Raw genomic sequence first — 17,092 nt, forward strand, 5'->3', positions numbered from 1 at the left:
CGCTTTCTTCCACAGTCATCAGACTATTGAGCCTTATAGTTCAGTTGCTAACATCCATCTGTAAAGCAGCGTTGCGAGATATAATTGAACTGTGTTCAGTTTCTGTTGACGTTGTCATGATCAACTCGCACTCAATGTTTTCAGACTCAATACGGTCTATTAACGTTTCTTCCCCGCTTCACTACATGTAAAAATAATGAGTCTTCCAAGCGTTCTCATTCATCCCAGCAAACCTCCTTCCCAAATTCTTGCTGAGACGCGTCTCACGAGTCTTCGATCTGTAATTATTTTGCTTCACTTCCCAAAGAAGCTGCCTAATCTGCGAAACTGTAACAAGCTCGCGTTCATTTCCGATTAGCGGGATGATATGTGTGTTTGTGCGTAAATAACTTTGCCTTCAAATCAGGCATTCATTCCGTTCCCAAACACAACAGTAGTCAGGGTGGCCGAGTGGTCTAAGGCGCCAGACTCAAGGTATGAAAATCCTTCCGACAAACGCGAGTGTTCTGGTCTCCAGCTGGGGTCGTGGGTTCGAATCCCACTCCTGACATCTTTTGTTGTTAAACATTCAATCCAAATGATGTTATTTCTGCAACAAAACGTCGGTTCTTAGTGTGGATTAGGAAAACGGTAGAATAGATTGTGTTTTTTGACACTGCTTATCACAGTACAACAGATCATCGTACACCGATTTTTGGGTGAGCGATTTATTCAGAAACAATCCCATGGAGAAGTATCTTGGCCCGTAACGTCGACTGTGTATTCTTTTTGACAGATGCTGCCTGGTCTGCTGAGGTCCTAGGATACTCATCTAATCAATATAGAATAGTGTTTAAAGTGAAATCATTGGCTGTCGGAATAGTCAATGGATGGGGACGTGAGTGTAAACTGTTCTTGCACCTGTCGGTGCGAGTCCTGATGCTCTTTTTACCTTCTACCTAATGGCAGCAGCGTAAAAAGAAAATGTCCTGGTTGGTGAGGACCTCTGGCGGTGGATGCAGTTTTCCGATGACAGCGTTATGCAGATGTGCTGAATGTTTTGTAGTGCTTTACCCGTGACGGACTGGGCCGAATCCACTAACCTTTTGAAGATTTTCCTTCAAAGGTAATGTTATTTCCGTGCTAAGTCCTGATGCAGGCAGACAATCCACTCTCTACTACACATCTGTAGACGTTCATCTAGGTTTTTGAGGCCATGGTGAATCCCTGAAGTCTCCTGATAAAGTAGAGGATATACTAATACCTACCAATTTAAAATTACTTCCTCCAATGAGAAATGGCTCATGGACCTGTGGTTTTCCCTCTCCTCAAGACCACAATCTGTCCTTGGTCTTGCCAACATTGAGTGATAGGGTGTTGTCACGTCTTCTTTAAAACTTCCCCTCTTAGTTGAAATGTATGCCCTATGATATAAGACATATCAGCTCTGGGATGGAGACAGCTTCTGTGTGCTCTACCTTTATCTATGCCTCCCAAAATCTAAGAGACGTCTATCAGATTCACACTCAGCCTTGCTGCTCCAGAGGGAAAAACAACACAAGATGGTTGAAGCTCTCGTTATTGCAAAACCAAACTGTCTAATTCAGGAATCATCTTGTTAAATCTCTTCTGCACACTCTCCAAAGCCTCGTCATCCTTTCTATGACAGATGACCTAAACTGTGTGCATTACCAGTTCCAGCGCGCTGTGCTGCTGTGAGCTTTAAATTCTCACATGCTGGAAAACCTGAGACAAGGCATCACTCCATTTTCATTTCAAATCCCACCATATAGTGAGTGTTTGTATGTATGCTCTCTCACCAATGTAGTCGTTCACTCTATTATGAAACACAGCTGCTCATGTGGGTTTGAAGTGAGTTGTCAGGTGGCCGAGTGGTCTAAGGCGCCAGACTTAAGCCGAGAAAGTCGTTTAATAATAGACGCGAGTGTTCTGGTCTCCACCTGGAGACGTGGGTTCGAATCCCACTCCTGACAACTGTTGTCTTTTACAATTGGTGTTTTGATAATGCAATCACTAATTTTATTGCAGCGATCAAAGTATGGGTTGGGAGGATGAGAAAGACGCAAGAAAGATAAAGGTTTTGTTTTAGTCACAGCAGACAGCAGTACAATGGGTCACATTACATCGGATTTAGGCTGCCGAGTTTGAAGAGAAAGAGGATTCGGTGAAGAGTGTCTGTGTCACCGTCTCAGCCATGGCTATTTGTTGGACAGAATGACATCGGTTCCATTCAGACATGTTGTTGGTCGCTATAATGAAAAGGCATTTCACATCGTCGTTCTTAAGCATACCTGTACATCTGCCGCGGAGCTCAGTGTCGTGCGTTTAACGCCACTCTGCACTTGGGAATATCGGATTGATCATTCTGGGCTGTATTATATTCCCTTTCTGTGGTTTAATAGGACACACTTTTTTTTTTTTTTTTTTTACAAAGCATATGTTTTAATACATACAGCGTGGAAAAGAACCTTCGGCCCAACTGGTTCAAAGTTAAAAGCGGAAAGCAAATTCTGCATCACAGCAAATCTATATACATATATCACCATGTACAAAAATGAAATTCACTTTCCCGCGGATATCCAAGGAACACAATAAAATCGTTGAAGGACCGCAGTAACAGGACGGTCAAAACACCTGATGTGTATAACACAACAAACTGTGAGAAGTCAAACGAAATAATAATGATAATAACAACATTAATTGTTATTTTACGCAATAATCCTGGGCGACTACGAAGCCCACCAGAATTTCTTCAGATTTAAACACCCTCTCAGAGACAAACAAATGAATTACACCTTGATGGAGGATCGAACATGAACGATTTGAAATTATTCGCGTAAAGCTGAAACGTTTAATACAAGTAGTAAAAATGATTTCGAAAGTTATAAAAAATAAAATCTGGACAAGATAAGCGTATTAGATTAAACAAAAAGGAAATTACAATTGAGGTAGCACAATATAAAATAGAACAGCAGGATGCCATACAATTGATGGATGGACACCTTTACTTTACATCTTTATGATTTGGATGTTGGAATTGATGATTTTACGGGCAGGTTTGAGGACTAGATGAAGATAGGTGAAGATGAAGAAACTCTGCAGGACGTAGAGAAGCTGCAAAAGGATTTGGACAGATTAGGAGAATGGGCAAAAAAGTAGCACATAGAACACACTGTCAGGGATTAACAGTGCTTCCGCACTTCGGCAAAATAAATAAAGTTCAGGCTATTTTCTGAACCTACAGAACAGTGGAAAATCTGAAGTGCAAAGGTACTTAAGAGTGTTCATGCTGAATTCCCTGAGGGGAATTTCTTAGTTAGCGAAAGTGGTCAGGAAGACAAATAAGATGTTAGCAAACATTGATGGAAGAATGTAATATAATCTTGAGGCTTTAAAACGTACATGGTGTGGCCTTACTGTGAGTATTGTGAGCAGTTTGGAGGCCCTTGTCTTAGAAAGGATGTGCTATCATTGGAGACATTTCAAAGGTGGTTTAGAAATTAATTCAGGATGGAAAGACTGATAGCTGGAGCATTTGATGGCTCTCGGCCTCTACGCACGACAATTCAGAAGATTGAGTGTTTCTCTACTCACGGTCATCGGGAAGATTGAGTGTTTACCCTATTAATGTCCCTATTTGACCCTTCCTGACTACTAGAGGTTGTGTCCCCATATCTATCACTCGTGTGTTCCGGTGGCTTCAGCGGGTACTGAAAAGCATCTTGGAACTTTGCTGGAAGCAACCGGCAAGACTTCTTTCAGAAAGGCGTGTTCTCCGTTGCTCTAATAGTGCGGCAGGTACTATCGGAGAAATCAAAATCAGAACTGTCAGTAGAAAATACTTCTTCGCATTCCAACATTTTCTCAGTTTAATCCCCTTTTGTATTCCTCGAGCACGCCGGTAAATGCAGGGATTTCCGTTACCCTAGCTAAGCCCAGTACAGAAGTTGATAGGTTTAGACTGGGTGTAGCTCACAGTTCCTCCTTTCCGTTCATCATACTACTTGGCAGGAACTGGCACCTTCTCAAAAGCAGCTCTGTACACAGGATGAATGGACAAGGGGTTCAAAATGATCTTCCATTTCTCTCCCGCATGCTCCCAGGAGCCTTCTCACATTGGCAGTATTTGTTCCCACAAGAATAGAAGCTCCATCCTTCTCAATCGGATCCGGGTAGAGCAAGACCAGTGTGTCAATAATCTCAGTTACTCCAACATCTGCTCCGTAAACACCAGCTTCAACAACACGTAACCATTGTATAGATACTCACCGGTACTAAGCCCCGGAATCTGAGGGGCACTGAGTGACGACAATGGTAAGTGCGCCCGATGCCGGTCGGAACAGGATCTACAAAGCAAAGTAATTTCAGAACCTGTGTCCACTGTGGCTCTAGCATAAGCACCTTCAGTCCGTAGAGATACACCAGAGTATAGTCTCACTAGCCCTTCAGGAAGAGTGTTTTGTACTTTAGTACTGTTTCCTTTGATACACTAATCCTCTCCGTGACGTCAGCCTGTTCCTTTACTGGGTCCCTCCGTAGCTTGATCTCTTTTCGTCGCTGTTTGATTAACCGCTGAATTGTTTTCTGAAGGTTTTCCTGTCCTTCACACCCCCGCTTCTCCACATTTGTAACAGAAAAGTTTGGAGGGCTGTCAGATGTTAAATCGGAGCATTGGTAGGATGCAAAACTGGGCTGAGAAATAGCAGATGGGATTTAACCCAGATAGGTGTGACGTAGTTCATTTTGGTCGGTGAAATATAATGGCAGAGTATAGTATTAATGGTAAGACTCATGGCAGTGTGGAGGACAAGAGGGATTTGTGGGTCCGAGTCAATGGGGCACTCAACACTGCTGTGAAGGCTGATTGCCATTCAGAAAACACACGGCACATTAGCCTTCATCAATCGTGGGGTTGAGCTGAGGAGCTGAGAGGTCATGTTGCACCTACTGGTCACACCTCACTTGGAGTACTGTGCTTAGTCCTGGTTGCCTCACTATAGGAAGAATCTGGAAACCATAGAAAGTGTGCAGAGGAGATTTACAAGGATGTTGCCTGGATTGGGGAGCCTGCCGTATGAGAATAGGTTGAGTGAACTCCGCCTTTTCTCCTTGGAGCGACGGAGGAGGAGAGGTGACCTGATGGACGTAAGAACATAATGAGAAGCATTGATTGTGTGGATAGTCAGAGGCTTTTTTTCCCAGGGCTGGAATGGCAAGCACGAGAGGGCATAGGTTTAAGATGCTTGGAAGTAGGTACAGAGGAAATGTCAGGGGTAAGATCTTTACGCAGGGAGTGTCGAGTGCGTGTAATGGGCTGCCGACGACGGTGGTGATGCAGATACGATAGGGTCTTTTAAGAGACTACTGGACAGGTACATGAAGTTCAGAGAAACAGAGGGCTATGGGTAACCCGAGGTAATTTCTAAGATAAGAACATATTCGGCACAGCTTTGTGGGCCGAAGCACCTATACTGTGCAATAGATATTTGTTTCTATCTATGTTTCTAAGCTACATAGCGGAGGAAGTAAGTAAGATCGCCATGTCAGTCTTCAAAAGTGAAGAAACGTGGATTTTGCCCCACATTCAGGAGATTCAGTGGACACAGGTGAGGGCCGATGTCAGTAAATAAGAAGACGTTGTTGGGGATACCGAAACTCCCCAACGGGAGTAAATCACCTGGACCAACTTGCTACTCTCCAGAGTTCTGAGGGAGGACATGAATAGTAGTGAGCTTTTCAGAAACACTGGAGTCATGGAGACTCCTAAGGGAATGGAAATTGGTAAATGTGATCCATGCCTAAGAAGCTGGGGAACTAATGAGCATTTAACCTGACCGACGTGATTGATAACATTTTTGAGTCATTATTCAGGGTAAAATTCTGTTGTCAGGAAAGAGCAGAGAACGGAACCCAATGCACTGTTACCTTACAGGGGTTGGACATTGTCTACGGCAGCCGTTCACAACGGTCCTTCCTATTGTAGGAGCAGCCTGAAGAGATTGGCTTCTGTCTGTCACCTCGTCGTCAGTAAGAACCGCCAACATTCACTGTAGCCCCTCTGGTTCTTTTGTCGCCCGGCTCACAGTCAGAGTGATCTACGACTGTTTACCCTTCCGCCGTCTCACCAAGGTGATCTGACACCCCGTTCGGGATAGTGGAGAAAATAATGAACTCGGCACTCCGTATGCTCCAGTTACCTGTCACTGCTGCTCCTCATCTCACTCAGACCTAATTCCTGAACCTTTCTAGAAGTTTTCAGAGTCACCAGCGGGACGCCAGCCCGCCGTCCGTCTGCGCACGTTGCAGCTTGTAGGACTCAGCGTCAATTTCAACACGTCCAACAAACCGCTTTCTTCTATTTCAGCCAGCATCGGGCAGAGTCCGGTAGAGTTCCCTTGAACACAACTTCTTTCTCCCTACATGCCCTGCTGGACGAGCTGGATATTCACAACACCGCTCATCTACTGTCAAGTCTTTGCCACAGTCTGAACTGCCTTTCTCATCTTTCCTGCAACTCCGGTATTTCTTTAACAGTCTCCCCGTATACCTGCTCTCGTTAAGCCAACACGCGGATCCTCCTTCTGCAGGACTGCCCTTTTATCCTATCACCCCGTCCAGTCCCACTGTCACTTACTGGCTGCAGGAACGTTTAATCAGGACAGTTAGGAATTGGGTTCGACTGAAGTACGTGAAGAAAATAAAATATCGGAGGGCCTGTGTGAAAAGAGCGATGCTTAGCGGCACGGGAAGTGTCACCAATAGGGGACAGAGAGTGGGAGATGAGACATGGATTAGATCTCCGGTGAGTTATTAAACAGGGCGAAAGGATGAGCATATGAACTGGGCTGAAGATTTGGCTTTGGATGGTCACGTGAGATCTCTACAGTGCACTTGCGCGATTCAGGCTGACAACAGAAGACAGGGACGAACAGGATTTAAGACATAAAGGATAAGCGAGAGTTTAGAATGTATCAATTGGAAATTATGCTGGAGAGATTGGAATGAGGACAACCGAATTGGCGAATGAGTGCATGCATCTTCACTGTGAAGGACAAATTGACAAAAATTCAAGCCGAGTGTGCCGGTCAGACTACCAAGTAACCTCCATTTTGGAAAACGGCTGGGAGAAAAGGCCCTCCGTCCCATTTTATACTGATCGCACCAGAGAACCAACTTTACCCCTAGGTGTGTCACCTACTGCATGCAGAGAGTCACAAAGAAGATGTAATTTGTTGAAGGGAACATTCTGCTTCATGAGCGTTTGAAGTCATTTGCCTGGCTTAGGATATCCCTACGAAGCTTCCCGGCGAACATATCCACACTCGGGAAACGAGCTATAAATGCCTGAAAGATGCAACTACCGTCTAAATGGGAACAGGGCATTTCCGATACACCACTCCTCCTCTCCTGACCCTGCTCTGTCATTCCATCACGTGTCAGCTCATATCTGAGATCTTCTTCCGGTTCCGATCACTCGAACCCCACCCTCGAGATCAAGGACACATTCCCTTGCAGTCCCTACACCTCCTCCCTCATCAGCATCCCTGGACATAGACAACACTGCCATCAGAAACGGGCGTTCAACAGTAACACACATCAAAGTTGCTGGCGAACGCAGCATGCCAGGCAGCATCTCTAGGAAGAGGTGCAGTCAACGTTTCAGGCCGAGACCCTTCGTCAGGACTCAACAGTATATGCTCATAAACCACCAAACCACTCATTCACCCAGATTCCCTGCATTCACTCCTCCTGCTCTGGCATCAGATTCAGATTCAGATCAATCGACTTATCATCCGCTGACTCCCTTTTGCCAATCCTGACTCATGTTTCCGCAAAGAATTCCAATCTACTTGTCAGGAATGATTTCCCCTGAAAGGACGCAATCTGAGTTCACCTTATTTCATTCTGTGCCACTCAGTACCCCCAAAACTGGTCCTTGATATCTGATACCAAAAGCGTACTGATGTGCAGAATTTCCCGACCTCATGGAAACCATTACTCCGTGCTGAGAGATCTCCGGATCTTAACATCCCACAGCTGGGCCGCTGCCAGTTCTTCCTCCCGCACTCGAACTCGTAACCGGCTTCGGTAGCTGAGACGCTGATAAAGAAGTAATCATCAACACGTACAGCAGGCCTGGATATTCTCACTCCTCACCCACCTGTCGGGTCGAAGATAACAAAAAAAAAACAACAAACAGAAAACATGCAGCCAGTCTGAAGGACTATTTCCATTGAGCTTTTACAGGCAACTTGAATGGTCCCCGGTATAACAAGATGGACACTTGCCCTCACAATGTAACTCGATGTGACGTTGTACCATATGACTACCTGCAGCCCACTTTCTCTGTGACCATACTGCTTTGTTGCACTGTGTTAATGTTCTGCCTCGACTAATAAATACAAGCATTCCATTTGTCTTCTTAGCCGCCCTATCAGTCGTTGCAGCCACATTCAGGGAGCGATGAACTTGGACTCCAAGATGCCTCTGTCCATCAACACTCTTAAGGGTCTTTCATTTAACAGTGTACCCGCTCTTTACATTTGACCTACCAGGATGCCAAGATGACCGTCACAACTCAAATCTCACTGAGTTTTTTTTTTCTAGTCCTGTTGAATTTATTGCCAGGTGCACAGGTACAGGTGCTGAGAAACACCAAGTTGAATTTATTGCCAAGTGCACAAGTACAGGTGCTGAGAAACACCAAGTAGCATCAGCATCGCGGGCAAGTACACTCAGATCAGACAAAGAACATAAATTATACAATTCTCTGTCATTACCAATATAGAATTACATATTATATATATAACAATAGACTTGGAAATGTTGATTTCGGCCCCTCGGGCAAATTGTTGACACAATTTGGGAACAACAGGGCTCCAAGCCCCGGTTCCTACAACAATACTGGGACATCCTGCAGACCCAGAAAGGGTCTGACTATTCCTTCTCTTTAAACACACAGACAACAGGTACAGGAGCAGTCCATTCGGCCACTTCAGCGCGTTCTGTCATTCAATAAGACCCCGGGCCGTTCCATCGACCCGCAAAGCCACTCCTTTACACACTTTCCACAGACCATTAGCCCTACTTGCGATCAAAATTCTGCTGGTGTTTGCCTATCAGTGTGGTGAATCCCTCTGCTCGCCATTACCGTGGGATCGGTCATTTCTACAGATGAGGTCCCCGCTGTCCACCTCACCGAACCGCACCACTTTATTCTTTTAATAAAATCCCCCTCCCCCCCCTCTGTCAGGAACCCTCCCGGGAAGGCGGCACCCAGCCAATGGGCCGAGCGGCCTCCTTCTACTTCCCAATGATGCATCAGATTCGGCCGCAGGAGACCGCTTCACGAACGTCTCTCACCCCTTCTCCTCCCTCAACATCCCTCGGAAGGAAATAGAAATAAATCGAAAATCAGTGCATTTACTTTGAAATTTGTTCCGCTTTGACCGGGAGTATGGGGGAGGAACTGCTGATGGGATCACCGGGCGTAACGCCCTCCCGGCTGGCGCGGCTGCTATTGGGAGTAACCAGTAATTGACATATCTTCGCATCAATGAGAATAACCCAGCCCGTAAACACTCTGTTGACAGTCGGGAGTGGCGGTGGGTGGGGGGGGTGGGGGAAGGGGCTGTCACGTGATAGTTGCTCAGCCGTTAAGAAGAACCAAGCTCGAGCTGAGTAGCGTTCTGTGACGTAATGCGCCGCGCACGTGTCGGCTGATGTTGGTGAAGGGAACCCATGTGTGATGACAGACGCGTGGGGGCGCTAGTGTGATGTTACTTGTGGGACAGCGCTCATATTTAAAAACACCTTGATGCATGTTTCTTATGATTTCCGTGGGACAACGAAATCAATCACAGGTTTCATCACTGAATCCAATGTTTTCTGATGCAAAGTTCCCTGCAATATGCCAAACTGTACCTTGTTGTTGGTGGAGAAAAATGCTTGGTGTTTGTCTCGACCAGAATTGCCAGCGGGTTCCACACATCGTGTATTCAATAGATCTAATTGATTCAATGGGCGTATATAGTGTTAGATAAATGTATAAAATATACGTCCTGAAATTATTTTTCTTCGCAGACATCCACGTAAACAGAGCAGTGTCCAAAAGAATGGATGTCATTCAAAACGTTGGTACACCAAAGACCCCCAGATAATAACCACCCGCAACGCACATGCAGCAGCAAAGCAACGACACACCCTCACCCTCACGGGCAAAAAAATGCATCAGCACCATCCAGCGAGCATGCAAGCGTGCAATAAAGATACGGACTTGCAGTACCCCAAAGACTACTGATTCATCTGACAATTCTGCACATCACAGGCTCTCGCTCTCTCTAATAAGAGAGAAGGGTGTTTCACAGCGAAAGCTGAGACATATTAGTCATCAGAAAGGTTGTTGTCCATGTAGTCTTTGTTTCCTGGTAAACTAACACTGAAATTATGTACCATAGCTGGCCCTTCCCCTTAAAGTCAGTGAATCATTCAAATAGCTGATGGCTGACAGGGCATTAACCTTTGCCCAGAGTGCAGTTGATATTGAGTTCGGTGCTTTCACAGCGAAGGGAACCGTTGGCCGAACCCTCCCCATTGTCGAAAAGGTCCTTGCAGATGAGGCAACAATTGACCGCCAAATCCTTTGGGGTGGTCTGTTATATCCAGTGCTCTCGATGAGCCCTCCTCTACATTGGTAAATCCAGTTCCTTCGCATTTGTGTCGACAGGGTTTTTGGGGGGTTGGGGAGATGCGTTACAGCAGTTGATGATCGGGATGTCATTCATTTTCGTAGAGGGAGGGGAGTGTGATGTTTTTTTTTCTGAACGGTTTTCAACTGCATCCTTTGTTTCGTGGTTATCTGGAGAAGAAAAAAAATCAGAGTTGCATATGATACATATTTTATAATAAATGAACTTTTGAATCATCCACGATAAGCTGAATTTCCCTGTGTCCAAACATTTTAATTTCGATTCTCATTACCATTCCGACTCTCAACCCATTACCTTCTCTTGGGCCAACATGAGGCCACTCTCAGGGTCCAGGATCAGCACCTTATATTCCGTCTGAGTACCTTCAACTTGAGTGCATGAATATCGATTTCTCCTTCATGTGAATAAATTTACCTCTCACCCCAACTTCCTCCCTTCCACTATGACCTTTCAATTCCACTGACCTCTTTATCACCTCTCGCTGGGTCCACTCCTCCGCACCTTACTCCTATTATCCACTTTCCTGAAGGGGATTTCCCACAGACATATCCTTACACTTACTTCCGAGTAACCACTTCTCTGCCACAAGCCAATGGTATGTCTCTTGTCTGCACATGGGGTATGTTCCCTTCGGCAAACATAACGCTGGGTAAAACAGAGAAGCCTGGATAGAGCTGAGCAGCCGATATTACACACACACACATACACAGCTCCAACACCAGCCCCCGACACACAAACACACACACACACACACACAGACTCTGTCTCTCATACAATCTCAGTCATACAGTGGTACACACAGATTCTGAGACACTTTGATATACACAGATACACACACTTGCACACTTATTCACACACACTGACATACAAACACATACAGACACTCTCGCACACTCACAGATACTGAAACTGACAGATGCCCACCCACACCGACAAACACTTACCTACAGACTCTCTCACACTCTGTAACACGCACTGATACTCACAGAAACAGAAGATTTCCGTCCAGTATTCAATCTGGCCATTAGTTCCATACTTTCCCCCATACGCCATTAACACTGGAAGGATATGGCAGTCCGATTGTGAAATCATCATCGAACCAACTGGAAGAATACAGTCTGCCAGACGAACTCAATAGGTCGAGCTGCATTTCTAGGACAAGTGGGGGACATTGAGGTACTGTGGACAATTCCTTTCCCCCAGCATATGCTGCTCGGCTCCACCCATCTGAGTACCTTCTGTAGACTATCTGTTGTCCTGGCGTCTAGCATCTACAGTGTCAGAACTCTTGACTGGGTTCATTTCGATATCAACTGCTGCCTGTGCCTGTCTGCAGAGTATCTGTAACCTCACATCTTGAAACATCATCAGGCTGAACGGCTTTTTGTAAAAGCTTCAGATGGGTCTAGGCCTGTATCAGTAGAATTAAGAATAATGACGGGTGATTTCATTTAAATCTGTCGAATGGTGAAATGTTTTGATCAATTGGATGTAGACAGAATGTTTCCTATGCTAGGCGAGCCGAGGGCCAGAGGACACAACCTCAGAATAGGGTGGCGTCCATTTAGAATGGAGATAAGGAGGAAATTATTTAGCCAGAGAGTGGTGAATCTGTTGAATTTGTTGCAACAGGGGTCTGTGGTGGCCTAGTCTTGACACATATTTACGACAGATGTTGATAGATTCTTGATTGGTCATGGCAGGAGGGATAGAAGAAGGCAGGAGATTGGGGCATGGAGCAAAACGGAATCAGCCATGCTGAAATGGCGGAGCAGACTCCATGGGCCAAGTGGCCTAATTCTACTCCTGTATCTTATCTTCATGCACTTGGAAAGATAACTTTGCTATAAAACTTTCGGCTCAGTGGTGAATGGGGAAGGAACACAGTGAAGTCACTGAAACCAAGAGTGGGCGACCTCAGAGGGCATTGTAACGGTTTCCAACAAGAGAGTTCTCGTTGTACTAAGGTAACCTCAAGGACAGGATGCTGAGATGTCTGGACTCTGGTTGCCATGGGTGTCAAGAGTACAGTTGTGGCAAAACTCTCCGGAGTTCCAACTAATCGCGCCATGTATTTACTGTTTATGATGTGTCGGTGGTTACTGGTTAGCAGCCTCATTAGTAAATGCTGGGGATGGCAGCAATAAATTTTTATATTTAGAATTCTGCTACCACCGCACTGCCAGCGAATGCCCCACTGTTTCATGAGCTCCTTCAGATGACTCGTTACAGTGGCTGAGATGGCTGCAAGCGGCGGGGCCCATGCCTTGCCCACAGTAGCGGATCTCTGGAGAGCAGTAAATGAGTTCTCGGGATGTGGTCCTCCGTGTGTGTGCGTGGGGGGAAGGGGTAGGAAGCTTATTCGTGATCGGTAGCCGGGCCACCAAAGGTGAATGGAATAACCCTTGGTGAAGGTTCATGGAGCGGGCAAAAATAGACCATTCGACCCCACGACTGTGCCCATCACTAAGCACCCATTTGTCCAAATCCTTGTCATTGGCAGATGGTTGGAGTTTAGGAATAAGTAGGTATGGATACACAGCCGATATGTTGGCAAGGCCACACCGGGACTGACGGGCATGGATTGGGTTCATTTGTTTAAGGAGAGACTGGAACTGGAGGCAGTCGAAGGGAGATTCGTTGTTCTGATACGTGGAGTGACTCATCATGAGAGGCTTAGCTAGGGGTATAGTATTATTTTCCTTGCATTGCAATGTCTAAAACCGGAAGGAATGCACTTAAAGTGGGAGGGATACATTCAAATTAAATGTGGGAACGTTTTGGACACAAAAAGTAGTGGCTGTCTTGGGTGGTGATGGAGTGATATGCGATGGTGTTGTTCAAAAGGCTCTTAGATAGGGATATGAATGAACAGAAAATTGGAAGTCTACATTTCGTAGGCAGAATGGAATCATTTGGTTGGGTTTGGTTACTAATATAATTAGTTTGGCACAGTGCTGTGGGACAGAAGGTCTGTTCTTGTGCTGCAATGTTCTGTGTTCTAATTTGTGTGCATGTTGCTCGGGCTGATAGAGGATTGGGGGTATCCTTACTGAAACATAGCGGTTCCCGAGGGTAGAGGACAGGACGGATGTGGTTATGTTTTACACCTCGGGAGAGTCTTGATCTTGGGGTCAGTAGCACAGGATTGGTGGGTGGGGGGTTGGCAGGAACCGCGGTTGTTTATTACTCTGAGAGGTGGGTGCTTCTGGCAGAGGTTGGAGGATCTCTGGATTTCGCAGTCCTGCTGTGAGGTGGAGGACAGGTCATTGTTGGGGTAGGTTGCATGGAAGGTTAAAGGCAAAGAGGAATTTGGGCAGAATGGGAGATGTGGACAGATGGCATTGGATTGTGGAACACGTTAGAGGGGCCGATTAAACGAGTCCTGCCTCTAATTTTTGGTATTCTCATTAATCCCCAATGACTCCACCTCATGACTAATTAGAAGTGAATGAACCAATCTGCATCTTGTTGGGATGTAAGGGTAACCTCACGTGGTAAAATCTAGAGCAAATTCAACAGGCAGATAACACTTGAGGTCTGGTTGAAACCCACGCCACTGGAACTACCGGCCGGCGGCTCTAGACACTGTGTCACGTGGTGATTTATAGTCACTCAGGGTTTTCTAGGGGGAAAATGACCACACAGACTGCAGTAGTCCACCGAGGTGATGACTTGCCATTGCATACATGGCATCTATATTAAAACTATATATTTTCGAGTAATGAGTTCTCCTTAATATAGATGGCATGTGTCCAGTGGCACGAATTTAACACTGAATATCCCGAAGGGATCTGAAGAACATGCACGCGTAGCAGAAAGCGGGAAATTAAGTTATTCGTAACAAAGCAGTGAAAGTCACTATCAGCCCACCCTGACCCCTTCACAGAATTAATTAGATCCCTGTACAATAAAAAGGAGCAGATTTCAATGAACGTTGAATAACTGACAGACAAAATGCGAGTGAGGTTATAGCTGGAATGATACACAGAACGACGTGTTAAATTTCGTAATCTCTGGTTACACTTGGCATCATGCATCGGAGAGTATTACCAAAATGCAGGGCAGGTTTGAATGAAATTTATGTACCTGCTTGTCATTGTCTTGATGATCCAGAAAACTAAACCACTCGCCAGCGCCACTCCAGCAACGACTCCAATCACAATCCCGGCTATTGCTCTACGTGATAACCCGCTTGGAGGTGGTACAACTTGTTCTGGAAATGAAAACGAAGAGATAATGAGATACCATTGAAAACCTTTGAAGAATTGAAAGGCCGAGATAGAGTGGATGTGGACAGGATGCTTCCTATAGTGGGCGAGTCTAGATTTAGTGGACAAAGCCTAAGATTAGAGTGATGTCCATTGGAACAGGGATGAGGCGGAATTTCAGCCAGAGGGTGGTAAATCTGTGGAATTTGTTGCCGCAGCTGCATGTGGAGGCCAAGTCACTGAGTATAGTTAAAGCAGAAGTTGGCAGGTTTTAGATTAGTCAGAAAATTATAGGTTGTGGGGAGAAGGCAGATGGATGGAGTTGAAGGGAGAACAGATCAGCCATGGTGGAATTGCGGAGCAGAATCTGGGACGAATCGCTTAATTCAGCTCCTATGTCTTAGGGTCTTATGCGATTATGGTAATACAGTGGAGAAAAACACAGTCAAAGTCCATTCTCCTTTGATTAACTTTGCAAACCGGGGTTTTGTTTTATTACAGTTTAAAATGCATACTCAAAATCGTACTGGACTCAGAGGAATAAAGATTTCCAGCGTGGACACATGGCCTTACTGTGACTGGTCTACACTGACTCAGATTCCAAATTAAGGTAGTCCCAGTTGCCACCTTTGGCTCATATCTCTCTAAATCTTTACCTTTCTATCATCATACCTTTAATTATCGTTACTGCCCCTATCTCAGACTCTTCCCCTGTCATTTGCGCCATATATCGATCACCCTCTTGGTGGTAATGTTGCCCTTGAGGTTCCTGTTAGATCTCTTCTCTCTCACCTTTATCAAATGCCCTGCAATTAATTATGCCCCAACTCGCGTGAAAAAAAAAACTGTGACCAATTTATCTGTGTGCTCACATGATTTTACACATATACCCGGTCTGTTTAGTGTTTGAATTAACCAATAAAGTTTATGGAAGGGATTAGACAATAAACTCACTCGATTACCTTGTTTTAAGCAACTTACGTGTTCATTGCAGAACACACGAGTGATGCAGAGACAACTTTCTACAGTAGGTTATTGGAAGACATTGCTCAATGGAGCGAATAGTTTTGGTGGATTGGAGATTGTTCACAATGGAAAAAGGCTTAAAACATTTACAAAAAAGAACAGTTGTCAATGAAATTGTGAGTCTGAACTGTTCTCTACTGGTAATGGATCACAGAATATGAACCAGTATATATATATACAAACAAGGCATTTGGCCCTTGATATGGCTGCCGGCCACGGTGCCACTTTAAAATGCACCTCGGCCTGCACAGCTTCCATATCATCCATTCCACGTCTGCTCCTGTGTGTGTTTGAGTCCCTCCTAAACGTCCGTACCCTGAATCCCTCTCACCTCCATGGGAGCCTTTCCAGACCTGCAGCTGTCAGTGCAAAAATAAAACTTGTTATGATCATCTTGTTTAAATTTCCTGCTTCGGTTCATAAAACCCTCGTCTCCAGAGTGACATTTCCGCAGTAGTAAAACGTCTCTATCCACTTTGTTCATAACTTTATAAAACTTCTGTCAGGTCTCCTCTCAGTCACCAATGCTCCATAGAAAACAGTCCAGCTTTGTCCAACCTCTCCGCCAGGCAGCATTCAGCTGAACATTTTCTGCATTCAATCAAAAACCTCTATTTACTTCAGGTAATGGGGTGACCAGACTGCACAGAGTACTCCTGATGCGACCCGTCCAAAGTTCTGAACACTGCATCATTACATCCCAACCTTTAAACTGAAAACCCTGACCGATGAAGGCAAGGATAATGTGTGCCTTTCTACTTGTGTTGCGAATTAATTGGCCTCTCATTCACACTTGCGGACCGAATAAAGTCAATATCTTCCACACAATGTCCACCCCCCACTCTTAACTAGTGTGGATTTCTGCACAGTGGATTGCATAGAAACACAGGTAACAGGAGGAAAGACGTTTCATATGGTCACCCTCTGCTAGTACGACGTAGTTAATCTGGAAGGAGTACTCCAGAAATAAATACAAGGATGTTGGCAGGACACGAAGACCCGGGTTGGAGGTAATGGTGTTGAAGGTTCCGAACGTCACAGAAAATGTGCGTGGTAAAGGTCTTTTTACCGAGGTTCAGGTAGTCCACAACAAGGGACAGGTGTCTAGGGTAAGAGGAGAATGATGTGAAAAACACTCGACACAGG

The 17,092-nt window shown here is 45.3% G+C and overlaps 1 protein-coding gene and 2 non-coding genes across 3 annotated transcripts in view; 2 read left to right on the forward strand and 1 right to left on the reverse strand.

Annotated features, from left to right (window-relative positions):
- Positions 1–436: 436 nt before the first annotated feature.
- trnal-caa (transfer RNA leucine (anticodon CAA)) lies at positions 437–550 on the forward strand. The gene is made up of 2 exons: positions 437–474; positions 505–550. It is a non-coding gene; the product is annotated as a tRNA-Leu (tRNA).
- Positions 551–1,857: 1,307 nt separating this feature from the next.
- On the forward strand, positions 1,858–1,974 carry trnal-uaa (transfer RNA leucine (anticodon UAA)). Its single transcript has 2 exons — positions 1,858–1,895; positions 1,928–1,974. It is a non-coding gene; the product is annotated as a tRNA-Leu (tRNA).
- Positions 1,975–8,617: 6,643 nt separating this feature from the next.
- LOC140208010 (uncharacterized) overlaps positions 8,618–17,092 on the reverse strand; it is a 38,446-nt gene continuing 29,971 nt past the window's right edge. The window contains exons 6-7 of the mRNA XM_072276542.1: positions 14,799–14,925; positions 8,618–10,858 (exon numbers count right to left, since the gene is read on the reverse strand). Coding sequence (XP_072132643.1) covers positions 10,855–10,858; positions 14,799–14,925 — 131 coding nt within the window. The 3' untranslated portion in view covers positions 8,618–10,854. The remainder of the gene's footprint in view (positions 10,859–14,798; positions 14,926–17,092) is intronic.

This window comes from Mobula birostris, chromosome 13 (assembly GCF_030028105.1).
Source record: "Mobula birostris isolate sMobBir1 chromosome 13, sMobBir1.hap1, whole genome shotgun sequence".
NCBI classification, from domain to species: domain Eukaryota; kingdom Metazoa; phylum Chordata; class Chondrichthyes; order Myliobatiformes; family Myliobatidae; genus Mobula; species Mobula birostris.